Genomic DNA, 16667 nt, shown 5'->3' with positions numbered 1-16667 from the left:
ATAATGTTTACTATTTTCACTCAACCTACAAATGACACAGCAGACTCAGTGTCATAATCCTTATCAGACATGATTGTTTTGGATTACCTTGACCTCTGACCTCATCTTTGACCTTTTCAAGTGCCTTTGATTTACCTGGATACCCTGATCACTCAGCTCTGACCCTGTGCATGTCCCTTGATCTCTGCTGATCTATCAGACTTTAGATCAAGGAGATAATCACCAGACACAACCCCTCAACAGGATCTTCGACCTACCTTACAAGTCGACTCCCAGATTGTGAGAAGGGTAGTGACCTTGGTTGTCTCAGCTGAAATTTACCATAGTCCCTGCCTGGTCACTAACCTTTCATTTCCACTCCCAGATGGGCCTGTCTCCGATGCTGGTGATTCTTCCTTAAACTAACGCAGTCCACCTTTAATACAAACTGTTTAATAATAATATCAGTTGTCTGACTGTCTTTGGGTCCTCTTGTACAATTCTTAACACACAGCAGATTAAAAAAAACATTTAACCAATAAGCGCTGAGTACAAAAAAATAGGTAAGTGTAGCAAGGATCTTCTGCTACGCCATATCCCTCTCCTTTGCAGTTGCTCTTTTTTTTTACATTCTAGATTTATTATATAATTTCTGCATTACAATCCCCAGTTTTGGTGGTGTGAAATTTGATCTGCCTGTTGTCATGGTGACTCGTTGAATCAGGGCTGCAATGATAATGGCTTTTATAATAATTCGAACATGTTCAACTTTGAGTGGAGCTTATCAGAGTTGATTAAACTAACTCACAGCAGCCACTGTGAAACTATAAGCTCAGGGTATCCAACCTCAGGCTAGATAAATTCAGAGTTGAGAATAAACCTTCTTTGTGAAACAGACCCCTATTTAGTTTTCTTGTATCTTAGTTTTCAGATTTAGAATCTTTTTTGTTTAGAAGATGAAAATATGCCCAGCTGTTTAAATACAGTAATATTGCTAATTTGCTGGGGAAAAATATATAAAAAAAAAAATGACATTATATTCTCCAGATCCCTTAACTTTTTTTCTGACACCTTTTAAAGCTGTAAAAGACATGTACATTTTAAATATTCCTCATTGAAATGACCATTATAACACTATGTTAAGAACAAATATTCTTACCTTTAACTGTTATTTGCAGTGGATCATCACAAGCTGTTGCTTTAAACGGCTCATTCTCAATCCTGAAGAAGTATCTGTCTGCATAACTGGTCTTTAAATCAGGAAACAGAGTGGTGCAGTATTTCTCTCTCAGGTTTCCAGAAATATTCAGTGAATAGTTGTTAACTGACCCACTGCCATTGAAAATTATTATATCTGGATAAGGCATGTAACCACCTTTCATCCAAACTCCATAGATGGGTTGGCTGCTGTTATATCTGTTATCCTCTGTGTCATAGATACACGGGATTTCCAAACAAGATCCGCTTAGAGCTTCAAGCTCCCTTGGTGTAGTGATTCTGAGGTGCGGTGTTATACCACAACCAGCCAAAGTACCTGTAAAAGAGACAACTGTTTTATATTTCTTTTTTTGCCTGCAGACAAACTTCATGTTCAATGAACAGGTCAGCTACAGCACTTTACATGTGGGGCCTTTAAATTATATCATGATCTAAAATTTCAGACCAGAAAAGACAAACAGCTCACCTGGAATAAAGAAGACACTCAGTATCATGTTGAGTGTCAGCATGTTCTCAGACAGAGCTGCCATCAGATTCAGACAATCCTTCATTTCTTAGACTGGAAAAGATTTCAGGAAAAAAATTTCCTTTTTTTTTTATCAGTCAGCTTTGGATAACGCGTTAGTTAGCTTCGGCCGTTACGTCGAGTTATATATTCTAATATTTTTAGTATTTTCGCACATTCCAAGAGGTAGTTAAAATTAATTTAAAAGTAAAATTGCCAGTACAATAATTGACACTAATAATGCAAACTTATATATAACATAGTTTTTACCGTAGAGGTCACACAAAATGGATAATTAAAAACATCTTACCTAATGAAGCTCTATATATCAAGGAATGTATCAGTTGGTGATCTGAAGATCTAAAGAGCAGCACTCTGCTTTAAAGCTGGTATTATGTAGAAGCCAGCAGCTGTATTTGTTGTTCCTTTTCTGTGAGAGGATGTTGGGTTAAGAATTTGCATTGAGAGTGCATTGACTGGTTTATTACAATAACTCCTTTACAGATGTGTGCTGTGTTCTAAATAACAAATGTAATTAAAAAAAAGAAACAGTTGGAGAATTGTATATAACGATAATGTCTTCTCAGGTTAAAATAACCACTGTATTTGTTAACTAGGAATGCTTTTTACATTTAAGTTCATATCTTCTCCGTCATATTTGGTATAATTATCTATAGTCATTTAATTGATTGGGATTTATATATAGACACCAAACAGCGGGTGGTCTGAAGTTGTTTAAGATTATTACTTTTCTGTTGCACATATTAGCTTCAACTGCACAATATCAGCTATGGTTTATTCTCTTTTAGAATTGGAGTTTAATATTTCCCAATGAATGCCTGGGAATACATCTAACCCCTATGAGGAAAATTAAGTTAAAAGAAAAGACAGAAGGATAGGGTATCAGTAAAATTAGGTAAGGCTGCAATAGAAGAGGATATCATGACAATACAACCAATATATTATTAACAAACAGGAATTCAAATGCTTTTAAACCAAAGTGTTACCAAACAAAACTGCATTTGAATGTTAAAACCAATTATGTTTTACCTCACTTCTTTATAAGAGTTTTATTATTTCTATAGTTGGTTTTTTTTTGGTTTCTTTTTACTTTGTTAGAAGTTTCTTAAATTTCTCAAAATACACTTTTAATATCCATCCTTCCTTCTTCTTCTGCTTAAGGGTCACCCGCGATGTTAAGTGGTATAAACCTTCAGGATCGTGGTAGGGCTGGCGTCATGTTTTAGCATTGAGAACCCGATGAATCAAGCCAACAGTGTATGATGTTTTAAGGTTTCTTATTTGAAAAGGGTGAGGCTGTTGCGGACAAGGGGAATTTAGGCAGGCCCTGGAAAAGAACAGGACTGAGCAGTTAATGCAGAGGCAGACTAACTGGAGTAGCCAACAGCATCAGCCTAGACTTCAGTTGGGAGAGAGGATAAGCCTTGGCTGACTGTGAAGAGAAGATCTGCCACTGGTAGAACCTGCAGTGATGGTCAGACGTGGCCTGAAGATGAGGCTGAATGGCAGGAACAGGAAGAGTAATACACTTCTGGGAACATATACTAACTTACCAACTTCCAGGCAACATATTTGTTTGTTTTACATTATAAATACTCTAAATTAATGTTTGAAAGGTGAGTAAAATGATTAGATTTTACATAGGCTTATTTAATTTTCAGGCTAATTCTAATGTATTTGAATTTGTAAGCAGTTTTTTCAGATTTTGAAAATTATTTTAGTTGTTTCAATCTGATTGATTGAATTTGAATTAAAAAAATACTTGACTTGAAAGGATTCAGATATTCATTTGCAATGTTTTTTGAGGTTTCGTTCCAAATCTTAATAGATTCATGGCCCAAAGATTTTCCAAAGTAAAATCAAAGAAGTGGCCTACCATGACTATGAAGCTGATCCCAATGGGAAATTTGTCCCTAACTATATAGGGGCCTCACAGACTAAAACTGGTAGTTGGTTCCACAGGAGAGGAGCCTGATAACTAAAAGATCTGCCTCACATTCTACTTTTAGAAATTCTAGGAATCACTAGTAAACCTGCAGATTGAGAGCAAAGTGCTTTGCTAGGGACATAAGGAACAATCAGATCTCTAATATAAGATGGAGCTTGGGTCTTTAAGGCTCTATACAGTATGTGAGGAGAATTTTAAATTCTATTCTTTATTTATAAGCAAGCCAATGAAGAGAAGCTAGGACAGTCAGAGGGCACTTCCCTGGGACTGAGGAGTGTTATTACAACTATACCAGCTGTTCTCAGGTGGAGGATTGATTTCCCCTAGTGACCAATCTGTGTAGTGCCCTTTTGCGTGGCCCATGGTGGTGTGAACGTGTCAGCACACTTTGAATTTCCCAGGTAAAGGCACGCTTTTTCCCCTTGCGGGTCGCTCTTTCAATTACAGTTACACCTTGTTTGAGGAATCTACTGTCTTTGTTGTGGAGAAATTGTGCTTAAGGGTTAATTGTAGAGTGGTAATTTTAAACTATAGGTTTGAAACCTGAGTTAATATTACAGGTATATCACTTCTGAGGGGATATCCAAGAAATGCATTTGTTCTTTTGTGTGTTAGTTGTTGTTTCACAGTTGTTTAATACACATGCATTATCACATTCAACAAATTCCACTTGCCAAGAAGTCAGTGATCCAATCATCCATCAGAAGTTTTTAGAAGTTAAACACAGCAATGTAATTTATCTGAACCTGATTAAGAGTAAGTTGCTTGTTAAAAGATAACCTGCACAACGTAATTGTCTGCATGTATTGTACACCTGTCGTATAGGTAGACAGACATACAGCAAACAGAGTTTTTCAGCTTTTGTGCGTGTAGTGCTAACAGGATTAGGGATTTGTAGCCTGTGTGCTACGTTTCCTGCTTCATCCTCCCCTAATTGAACAAAATGGATAGAGAACGGGATAAGATAGTAGTGGGTGTATCTGTGACTTCCCTAGAGATGGAGTCCCAAGCTTCAATTAGCTCAGTGATCTCTTTTTCCAAAGAAGAGAATAGAGTGTTGAAAAGTCTCAGTATAGAGGCTTGTGAAAGTGAGATTAAGAAACCGATTGAGTCAACTAGTAATCCAAGAAAAGATCTGCTGGTTGCTGATATGTTTGGTCAGCTTGCCTTGCTCCATCAGAGAAAGTCTAAGTTAGAAATAGAACTGTCTGAAGCCTGAAGGGAGAATTAGAAGGGTGGAAGGGAGTAGAAAGGCAACATTTACCATTCTGGACAGACGGCAAAGGACAGAAGCCCCCTGGCCACAGGCTGGAGGGTCAGATGAAGAGGAAGAGAGTGAAACCGTCCCTATGTTAGAGAAGTAGGTGGACAAAGGAGTTCCTCCTCAGGCAACCACAGAGCTGAGAGCTAGCATGATGGAGCAGGAAAGGTTTAGTAGTGCAGTGCGCAGTTCCAATAAGCAGAACAGCCTCAGACCACAGAGGATGATTCACATAACTGGCAGGTATAGTTTGTTTTACAGAGCAGTGCAGGTTGTCAACCTAACTAAGAACACTATCTGATATGAAACCCCTTTTCCACAGAGGTAGCAGGACAGCCATCTATGGGAATTTCCCTCCTACCTTGATAGGAGTTGTTTAGAGTTGTCAGGTGATGATTCAAATGGACCAGTGCTAATCCCAAAACAGGGCTTATGAACCTGACAACTTAAATCCCTTGCACAAGCCATGGAGCGTTTTGATCACAGTAATCCTGAATCCACCATTGATGATTACACCAGAGAGGTAGAGCATTGTCTTTTAGGTTTACCCAATCCCTACGCTCCGGAGAAATTGAGGCTGATCTGGAGAACCTCTTCAAGCTGTGTTTGTGTGTTCATAGAGAGCCTTCAGCACTATTCTTCTCTTTGCCAGAAATGCTCCTGGTTTGGGGGAAAAGCATACCTTAAAATCAAGTTTCTTCTACAATCTTCACAAGAGCATTAGGAATGAAGTCACCATGTACCACTGAACTAAAACTCTTTCCATGCAGGAACAGGAACAATGCTCAGATAGCATGCATCCGCCCCAGTAAGGAACAGATGGAGATAACAGGGTTCTATAGATTCAGGCAGAACTAGGGAGAAGCTTAGAGTTGGACAGACAAGAAGTTCCTCCCTCCAGAGTCAAGTTTAAAGACAATATGATGCAGGTCCACAAGAAAAGAGAGCTTTCCATGTAGGGATGGGAATCGAAAACTGGTTCCTGTTCAGAACCGGTTCCGTGTGTTCCAATTCCATGGCACCATTTGGCAGCTCACTTAATGATTCTCTTAATGGTTCCAGGCAGCACCAGAGCCGCTCTGGGTAGCACGATTTACGTCACATTCTTTAAGCAAGTTACACACAGGCATTCAATAAGCAATCGAAAGTTTGACTTCATTTTAAGGAAGAGAAAGATGGCAACAAGGCACTTTGAAATCATTACAAAGTGGCAATTGCATCCCTGGGAGGAAATACACCCAACATGCAGAAACACCTGCGCACAAGACATGGCATACATTTTAACAAATGCCATGTTTATGATGCTTCCGGACAGAGGCTAAAGTTATGACCAGCATGGAAGGCAACTCTGGTGGTAAGTAGCTAGTTTTATATCACTGGTTGTGCTTAATGTGATTCCTTGTAAATCATATGTCATTCTGGAAATAAACCAATTTTGTACCTCACTTTGGGGTTATTAAATATGCTACGAAGTTGTTCTGCAGTTCAGGAAGCAAGAGAAAGACCCTTGTTTATTTAAATCAGGGGAGGATGAGTTTATTTCACGAAATTGTACAGTAATGCTTTTCCAATCAAACGGATGCCTTCTCCATTAGATTTAGATGACTGTGACGAGACAGGTAGCCTGGCTGGCTCAGAGGCTGGCAGCTCCCGTTCACTGCCTTTTGTTTTCCCTGAGGCAGGCAGAAATAGAATGTCCCAGGTGAAGGTAGACGAATGTCACCGTGCTTTTACCAAGTTCATTGTTTCACAGAATCAATAGAAGAATCAATAAGGAATTGAATCGTTTCACAGAATCGATAAGGGAATCGGAATCATGAAAATCGTATCAATTCCCAACCCTATTTCCAGGATAGGAGGAGTTGACAGAGTAGGGAATAGAGTGGTTTCCAAACAAGGAAATCAGAGATGAGCCGAGACAACAGACAGCCTGACCAGAGGAAAACCAGAAAAAAATTGTCAAAAAGAAAAATGTTATTATAATTAAAATAACTTCCTCGAAATGTCTTCAAACTTGGAAAACCAAGTCCAGTGGTGTGATGGTAAAGATCAGAGTAAACAGACTGAACAGTCAGTGATGGAGATGGAAGCTATCCTCCACAGGTTGTTGGCAAAAAGCGGTTTGTCAGATCCCCCACCCCTCTCAACCACCACCTGATGATAGTGATCCTCCTGAGAAACCTGACCCAAAGCACTCATCAGCAACACAACTTGGTATGGAAACCATCCTCCACCACTTCCTAATTCCACTTAGTGGAAAGAAAAGGTTGATCTGGTAAACCCCTTGAATCTTCCCAGATCCCACTGGAAAAGAATTCCATTTTGGTTCAACTCTTTTCAGAGAAAACTGTATTGAGTGTGTTAAACCCAGATAAACATGCACTAAACCCTTAGGATTTCAATTTTAATATTCCAAATTTCTCATATTATAAACTGGTTTCTTGTGAAGAGCAAAGGACAGCATACTCACATTTCTCATAAAACATATACAATTACAATGCACCATATCTCACAGAAGTGGCAAAATTAACATGATGTTCTCTAAAGTTGTCATAAATATGTGCAGGAAAAATTTGGCTAATCTGGAACCAGCTTGATGAAAGACTGAATCCTCTTTATCTGCCTTTAACTGATTCGTGCAGCCACCACAGGCACACTTGGCTTATAGGTACGTACAGCAATAAATGATTGTAAATTCTGATAATTTAGAGCTAAAATTCATGCCAAATAGTCCTATTAATTAGCTGAAGTTGGATAGGCTTAATTCTATGGACAACTTCCTGTTCAGCTTACTTTTGCCGGCAGCACACAGCTGGTCTCTCATAGCTTCCCAGCTTAAAGCTACGCTAAAGTAGCCACCAAATCCCTCCAGTAAGGTCTGTGCTCACTGGACCGAGTCAGACTACCTTTTCCTGCAACTCAGAAGGAGCTGGTCATAGGGTTTTGTTTTGTTTCCTGTGATTCAAAGCGAGACGAACGCAGTGTTTTATGAAACTGCCTGCAGCAGAGGAGAGGAGAGCTAATCCAGATCTTATTCTATTTTTAAATTTATTCCTGTCTTTTCATCGAAAATATAATTCGTGTTTTAGCAAGCCCTCCTTTCCTCCTGCAGCTTCTAACATTTTGCATCAGAAACATTAGAACATTTTTAATCAAGGTTAACATGGTCCAACTGAAAAGACAGGATCCAATCCATTTTTAACATGGAGAGTAATTTTCATATCAAACATTTTAAACAGGAATACTCTGATATTGAGGTTTAACAAATAATTGTCAGGCAATGTTTCTGTAACAAAATCTCCAACAGCTCTGACCTTTGCCAGAGGCTTGTAGAAGTTCTAGAGTTCAGAGTTCCCTTTCAGACAGTGTTTGAGCCTGGGTGATGGAGCTCAGACATGTTTCTCTACATTGAGCCATAAAAGAGTCTCCAAAACCATTTTTGAATTAATTTCCATTGTGTATAACTACCTCCCAAAGTAAACAAGTTACTCATCCTAGTTGTCTTGCATTCATAGAAATTTAAGGCTTGCATGTGTTGCAAACAACAAAAGAGATAAACAAGTAAAACAAGAAAATCAAATATATTTTTTTGTGATCATGTTTTATGCACATGTCTGAACTGGAAATATCTGGAGCAAAATTTTAACATCTCTTAAACATACCACACAAACCTAATTGTAGCATTAAGACAAAGACAATTAAAAAAAACTCTGTTGAGAGGAAATGTTTTGTTACATTCATGAGAAATTCTGTCTCACTTCTAAAAGTCTTTTTTTTTGTTCGTTTTACAGGCCACATTCATAATTCATTGATGCAAATGAATGATCCCAAGTGGTAGCATTTTATCCATGAATAAAATATGCAAACAGATAGAGAAATAAGCATCAAGAACTACTAGGTAATTTTTATAGCATGATATATAGTGATATAAAAAACCAGTGATCTGTTTAGAATGTAACTGCCCTTACTGTAAGCTATTAACCTTGGCGAATAATAATAAGCCTTTTAACTTTCTAAAAGTAAACAATCAAAAAAACAAAAGCATGAATAGAAAGAAGACACTAGCAGAAGCCTTGGTATTCCTGGTCACTTTGAAGCTCATGGTTTGGTCTCCATCACTGTCGAGATAGGTTGGGTCTTCTGTTTCTTTGAAGATAAAATAAAAACAAATTTGTTCTGTTAATTTTTAGGACATTTATTTTGGATTAAAGTGATTAAGAAAGAAATCCAAAGCTCATAGTTTAAAAATTCTAAGACTTATAGTCACTTTAATTTTAGTCTAACTGGATACCAAACAACATTTGTTCATCACAGCAGAGTTTGTTGTGATTTTCATTCTAATTTCTCCCCAACATAATATATGTTGAAGCACTTGCTAAATAAACATACAATTACTTAATAATACTACAAATCTGTGTATATGTGTGAGAAAATATGACTGTATGTGGTCTTATGCAATGTTAGAAGTCAATAAATGCTATAAATCCTGACCATGATAAATGTATTTCACTTAATGAGGCACTGCAAAATCAAATGTATAAGATTTCCAGAATTAAATATGTATGTTGAAAATATAGTGTCAAATTAACACTCATACCCCATTTACACCACCCTCTGAAAACCTTTCTGTGCGGAGCTTAAATCAGTTAACAATGCCAAGCTCGGATCCTTACAGCCATTTACCACACCTTTATCACACTGCTAAGGAGAATTCAATTCATTTTATTTATATAGCGCTATAGAATAACCACTGGAAATCATGTGGCAAGGTAGGGAAGCTTGTATTTTTATAAATATTTGAAATTTCATGATTACGGAGGCTGACTATAAATAGGTGATGAGGAGGTCTGTTTTTGTGCTCTTTGTTATCTGAGAATTGAGCCAGAACGGAACCGCGCCGAGCCCTACTGAGGAACTAGTACCAGTTAAGCATGGTTCCATAGTGTCTGGTGAGGTCCGGTTCAGTTGTGCCTGTCATTTACACTGAACAGTTATCTCGGTTTCCATGCTCGGACCGATCTTGGCACGATTTCAAAGGGGTAGTGTAAATGACACTTTAGTTAACACAATCAGCTAAGCTATGGTCATCTGAACTCAGCCAGCAAACATCAACAGCTAACATAGTTCAATCCAAAAGGATGTCCTTCGAAAGCAAAATAATAACGTGTGAGTGAGTGTGTGTGCATTTGTGCTTGTGCGCATACATGTGGATGTGTGTGTTATACTGTAAATGCATGCGTATATGAAGAGAATTCATGGAGGAAAAGCTAGTAGAAGAGCAGTATTAGATTGTGCAGGGTTTTTTTTCCATAGAAAACAAAACAATGATCAATTTAAATGGATATTTGTGTATATGACAGTTGTACAAAATGGGGCTTATAAATATTCTAAGTAAAACAGACCATAGCAAGACTGCACAATCCAAAAATAAACAGGTCACTCTAGTCACTTTAAATTAATCAAAACAAAAAGCAACGAGGTAGATCAAGGATTAATTTACAAGGCTTAATTTGACAGTTGCTGGACTAGTCTGAGACATATTTATATTGTTGTGGTTGTTGGATGCATGATTATCCAAATATCGTAGAATTAAATGTTCATTATATCTGAATAGTTAAGTTAGATTTGAATTTGAGCATAAGTATTGAAAATCAATCCACTGGACTTGGTTTCCAAGTTTGAAGATGTTTTGCTTCCCATCCAGGGTTTTTTTTTTTCAATTCAAAATGTCAGGATTAGCATTGAGTTTGAAGTTTTCTACAGTAGCCCATCAAAGCCTATAAAACTTCAAACTCAACCCAATTCAAAAACTTTGAAAACAATTGAACTGATCTGATCTGTTTTTCACAGTTTCATGCAATGACTCTGCAAAGAAGCTTTGGTGTAATTAAGTATGTTGGCACTTCTTGGGAACCATAGTTACAGTAAGCTATATAGTTTTGTCATTTTGTTGTAACTTAGGTTGCAACATATCTCTGGTGGGTAGCTACATTGTAGTGTAGATTAATTTAATGAATACATTGTAGCTTAGCTCACTACATTTTCTAAGTTGCTTCCCCAACACTGTGGCTGTTTCTCAATTCACAAGAAACTGAGTACAGACTTGTGTCCTCTCCAAGTATGTTCTTGAAAAGAACACAAGAAAGTATGGACTTTGGCAAAATACGAGCACGCAACATAAATATAGGTCAATTGGAACAGAAGCACACTATTGACGTCACCACATGCTCGCTTGTCTGGAGCTGCATTTCACCTCCAGTTATTAATAGCCTCTAGATAATAATACTTTTTTTTTCCATTTAGTGGGAGAATAATAATTTACAGTCAGATAAACACAAATCAAATAACATTTTGCTAAATAAAACAAAAAAATCTCCACCAGAGCCAGCTGTACTTCACACATGGCCATGCCGAGAGAGGGATACCGCAGATGGGCTAACGTTAGTCCTGGCTGCGGTTAGACTCGGAGGACTGGTGGTTGCAGCAATCCTCTCAACATTGGAACCTTTTTTGTGATTACGTACTAAATTAGTAAATGGGCCATATAGTGACGCTTAAAAGCATAATGTTCTCAAAAGATCTTAAAACGTACTTTTATAGAACGACGGTAATATAAAATAGAACTTCAACTGAAAGCTGCTGCTGCCGTAGTGCATGCTGGGACAGCTGTCAATCTTTAGAACGGACAAGTCTGCTCTTATGCATACTCTGTAAAGAGGGAGGGGCGAGAACAACATCAACGGCTGTAAAGAGGAGGGGGTTGAGGACAACATCCACTGCTGGCTAGCTCAATTGGTAAGTTATCCATCCTGCAGGGGGGAGAATGCTGGGGGGAATGAGCTGCCAGTGTGGTTCTTGTCTAAGGACCCACACTGGGCCCTTAGGCCTTAGGCCAGAAGAACCTTCACACTAATGCCTGCTTTTAGGAGTGATTAGGGTGTTGGGCTTGGAAGGTTCGGAGTTTGAGCCCCACTCCCACAGACCCCCTGAGCAAAGACCCTTACCCCCACACAGCTACCCAAAGGGATGGTTCAAATGCAGAGAGTTAATTTCGTTGCTCTGTACTTGTGACAGTGTAATGACAACAAAACGCTAAAAAACACCTGGGAACTTTGTGGCGTGTTCTTGTTATTTGGAACAGTACTAGGTCTGAGGCTGATGACACTTCACCACAAGTACACATATTGAGAAATGTACGTATATATGAAGGTTGAAATTTATGAAATGTATAGGAGCACTATTGACAGCTTGCTGTTTTTTGCTGTATCAAGCTCAAACCCCATTGAAAACCTCATTGTTTTCTTGGGCAAGACACCTCACCCACATTGCTTAATAGTGGTCAAAAGGCCAGTGGGTGCCTATACAGAGCTGTGGCTATAATAGGACTTACCACCATCAGTGTTTAAATGTGTGTATACATAGGTTACAGCATCTATACTAGTGTAGCATCAAAAGTGAACAAATCACCAAATCGAATTATATTTGTCACCCAGCCTGGAGCAGCACTCCACCAAGGCAAAATATCAGTTTCAGTTCAGCCTGTTCAAAGGGGGTTGGGTGTCAGAGGATGTGGTGTCTGAGGCCTTGTTGTTATCTCTGCAGTCTACCAGTGTAAGATAAATTCAACTAGGGGTGCAACAATAAAACATAAAAGCAGGTGCAAATTTTTGTATGTGAAATATAATAATGATAGACAAACCTTCTTTGACTTGTTGGAGAATCTGAAGAAGCTGAAAGAAAAAAGGTTAATTGAAACACCAAAATGTAACTGAAGATGCAAAGTATCAATGAACAGAGGATTATCTCACCACTCAAAGATGACAAGCGTGCTACAGAGCATCACAGTTCCCAGGATCTTCAGTATAATATGGAGTCCAATCACTGGAACATCTGTAACAGTATAGCCTGCTTAAATTTTCTGCTATTACTTTAGATAATTATATATTAAACATGCTCAACATTTCTTGACATATGCCAGCACAGCTCCACCCAGTTACTTAATGACACCAAACCTGATGGACTGATAGATGCTTAGGTGTTTTTAGGAGCATTTGAGGAAGATGGGACACTCATTAACTTTATTACTATACTTTACTACAGAGCAGCATAGCTCCCAAGATCTTCAGTATAATATGGAGCCCAAAGACTGGATCATCTGTAACAATGACTTTAGATAATTATAAAATCTGTTTCTTCTATTTTCATTGCTTTTTTTAAAAAGAGCAATCAGTGAGAAATGTTTTGTAAAAATCATCCAAAAATATTCTCATCTATAACCCTGGATGGAAGAAGCATTTCCTGTGAATAATCAGTGTTCTCCATTAACATTTATTACTTCAAAATTATAAGTACAGCACTGCAGTGTGTGGCCAATGTTTACTTCCTGGTTCCTGAGCCAACAACATGAAAGGTTCCTGGGTTGCTAAAACAGAGGGCCATTTTTTGCATTTTATGTTGGCCAAATAGCAGGTGCATCCAAACATGGAAGCCAGGAAGACAAGTAGACCCGAAATAATCTCAACATTACATAAGAAGGCTCTGCATCCATCAAAAATATTTGGAGGTCGTTTACTGCGGCTGAATCGTCTTCATTAATCATCTTGAATTTAGCTGCGTTAAATCCTTCTCTCTTTTCATTTAACAACCCACATGACACTCTTTGAGGGATATGACTTGTAGGCATTCATCTTATGTGTTGTTCCAAAAGTGCCAAGGTATCATTATTACTAATGGCTCCTTTTAATAATTAAAAAAATAATAATAATAAAGAAATTCTTTCTTGAGAAAAATAAAGGTTAAACCTGAACCACAAACATATTTTATCAAAGTGAAAGAACAATATGAACCAAAGAGTTTGTTGAAGACTGACCTTTAACACTAAGAAAGATGACGGAAGATCTCTGAGTCCCCAGATCATTTGTAGCCTCACAGTAATACTCTCCTCCCTCAGTAACATTGAAGCTGTAAACCTGCCCCACAGCTACATTAAAGGCTCCATGTTTGCTGTTCCAGAACCAGGTGAAGCTGGCAGGAGGCTTGGCTCTGCTGGAGCAGCTCAGCTCCACCCAGCTACCTGCTGACACCAAACCTGATGGACTGATGGATGCTGAGGTGTCTTTAGGAGCATCTGAGGAAAATGGGACACACATTAACTTTATTGATCAGAAACAGCTGAACCATGACGTGCTGACAGGATTACTAACATGCAACACTAAGAGTAAACTTTGTCTCTTCTGTCTTGCTTCCTCCTTTCGCAGGATATCTGGCAAAACAGATGATTTTGTATCCATCATGTGTGTCTGACAGAGTGATGGTCTCCTGGATTTTAGTTGTTAAGGTTCCATCTGTGTTTTTCTCTGTTTGTCTCTCAGAGTCTTGTTTGAGATTCCAGGTGAGTTCAGGAGGTGAGTGTGGACAGGGAGTCACAGCTGAGCAGCTTATAGTGACAGACTGATGCTCCTTCAGATCACCAACAGGGATATTAATGCTGGGACTCCAAGGAGAATCTGGGAGTTCACATCAGACAGACAGTTTAGTAAGTAAAGCAAACCTAAAGCATTTACAATAAAGGCTCAACTGTTTACACTTGTTTCTGAGTGTGACCTAAAAGAAATACAGTATATACACTATATGACCGTTTGTATTCGTAAAATGGTTTGTACTAAAGATAATAAAGAATTTCCATTAAATTTAAAATAAAGCTGATAGAAAAATCTTTAGTTTATTTTAGTTTATTTTACTTTTAACTGTCTGTTTGTCACAATCTTGTGTTTGCTACAAGCCACCTGGGAGACACCCCATTTTAATGGGTATCTTTAAGAAAAGCTTTTTTCTTGCTACTCTTACATCAAGGCCAGATTTGTTCCCTCCATTTCAACACTTTAGCACTTGCACAGTGCTCCTTGTGATGTTTAAATTTGTTTATCCAAACCTGCCTGGTGTGTTCCCTCATGATCTGTGCCTTAAACTGAACTCTGAGGCTATCACAGAGCAGTCAGATAGAAATGGAGACTTGAGTACACACAGGTGGATTATTTTTATCATCATCATCAGTCATGTAGGTCACTGTTGGATCATTCAAAGATCCTCACTTAACTTTAGCAATTAATGGGCTCTATGCATAACTCCACATTTTCCTGAACTAAAGGCAGCTCTTTTGTTTCCTGTCTTTCTCTACTGGATGAACTGATTAATCCAGATGTGCCTGACCTCAGTAACCATGGCCAGACACACCTGGATTAATCAGATAATCCAGTAATAAAAGACAGGAAACAGAAGATGTAAGTTTCAGATGTAAGTTTGAAATATCCTGCAGTGCAACATTTCATTTGATATCATAACTTGTAAAAAAGAAAAATCCTCTTACCTTTTACTTCTATATCGAGAGGATCATCACAAGCTGTTGCTTTGAATGGCCAGTTCTCAATCCTGAATAAGTATTTGTCTGTATAACTGGTGTTTAAATCGGGAAACAGAGTGGTGCAGTTTTTCTCTTTCAAATTTCCAATGATATTCAGTGAATATGAGTTATTTAACCCACTGCTGTTGAAGACATCTCCATCTATAGGTAAAATTTTGTGACCACCTTTGATCCAAACTCCATAGATAGTTCTATTGCTGTCATATTTTGTATTCTTTGTATCATAGATACACGGTATTTCCAAACAAGATCCACTTAGAGCTTCAATCTTCTTTGGTGTAGTGATTCTGAGGTCCGGTGTTATACTACAACCAGCCAAAGTACCTGTAAAAGAGACAACTGTTTTATATTTCTTTCTGTGCCGGCAGACAAACTTCATGTTCAATGAACAGGTCAGCTACAGCTTCAGCCAAAGTACCTGTAAAAACAGACAAATTATTAACTTGATCCTCAGAAATTTCACGATCCACAAACTCCAGTTCAGCTGCAGGCTATTATAATATTTTAGACTAGAAACTATGCACGTTAACCATCCATCAGTCTTCTTCGACCTCATCCTTGTCAGGGTCGTGGTGGTGGGGACGGTGCCTATCTCTGGCAGTCTATGGGGGGTGAGGTAAAGTTTGTTCCATGGCAAAATAGATACAAACAAACATGAACACACACTCGCACCTGAGGACAATTTAGAGAAGCCAATTAACCTAACAGTAATTATTTTGGACTGTAGGAGGAAGCTGGAATACACGAAGAGAACACATGCATGCATGGGGTGAACATGCAAACTCTATGCAGAAGCACCCTGGGCCAGGAATCAAACCCAAAAGATTCTTGCTGAAAGGGAACAGTGCTTCCCACTGCAACACCGTGCAGCCTCATGATTCAAGTTTTGTTGGTATGTAAATAAAAGGATGTGAACAAACAGCTCACCTGGAAGAGAGAAGACGCTCAGTAACAAGTTTACTGTCAGCATGCTCTCAGACAGGGCTGCCATCAGACTCAGACGATCCTTCATTTCTTAGACTGTAAAAACTTTCAGAAAAAGAGTTCCTTTTTAAATAAAGTCACATTTGGATAATGCCTTAGTCTCTTTAGCCGTTACTTCAAGTAATATATTCTAATCTTTTTAATCATTTAGCACTTTTCCAGAGGTAGTTGAACTACAATTTTAACATAGTTTTTACACTAAAGGTCACAATGAATGTACAATTAATAACTTCTTACCTAATGAAGCTTTATATCAAGAGGTTTATCAGTTGGTGATCAGAAGATCTGAAGAGCAACTTCTCTGTTTTAAAGCTGGTATTGTGTGGAAACC

The 16667-nt window shown here is 38.3% G+C and overlaps 2 protein-coding genes across 2 annotated transcripts in view; both read right to left on the bottom strand.

Annotated features, from left to right (window-relative positions):
* The window catches only part of LOC107098540 (myelin-associated glycoprotein-like), an 11518-nt gene extending 9770 nt beyond the window's left edge, over nt 1-1748 (bottom strand). Inside the window, exons 1-2 of the mRNA XM_015396278.1 lie at nt 1664-1748; nt 1139-1513 (exon numbers count right to left, since the gene is read on the bottom strand). Coding sequence (XP_015251764.1) covers nt 1139-1513; nt 1664-1748 — 460 coding nt within the window. The remainder of the gene's footprint in view (nt 1-1138; nt 1514-1663) is intronic.
* A 7062-nt stretch (nt 1749-8810) lies between these two features.
* LOC107098539 (sialic acid-binding Ig-like lectin 12) lies at nt 8811-16364 on the bottom strand. The gene is made up of 7 exons (XM_015396277.1): nt 16280-16364; nt 15299-15676; nt 14136-14438; nt 13802-14059; nt 12741-12822; nt 12632-12662; nt 8811-9078 (listed from the first exon to the last, which is right to left on the bottom strand). Exons 1-7 carry the CDS (start codon nt 16362-16364, stop codon nt 9031-9033), a joined length of 1185 nt encoding a protein of 394 aa, XP_015251763.1. The 3' UTR covers nt 8811-9030.
* Between the last annotated feature and the right edge of the window lie 303 nt (nt 16365-16667).

This window comes from Cyprinodon variegatus, unplaced genomic scaffold (genome assembly GCF_000732505.1).
Source record: "Cyprinodon variegatus isolate N-32 unplaced genomic scaffold, C_variegatus-1.0 Scaffold788, whole genome shotgun sequence".
In the NCBI taxonomy this organism is placed as follows: Eukaryota; Metazoa; Chordata; class Actinopteri; order Cyprinodontiformes; family Cyprinodontidae; genus Cyprinodon; species Cyprinodon variegatus.
The sequence above is the reverse complement of the archived record's forward strand: the minus strand, read 5'-3'. Positions and strand labels throughout refer to the sequence as shown.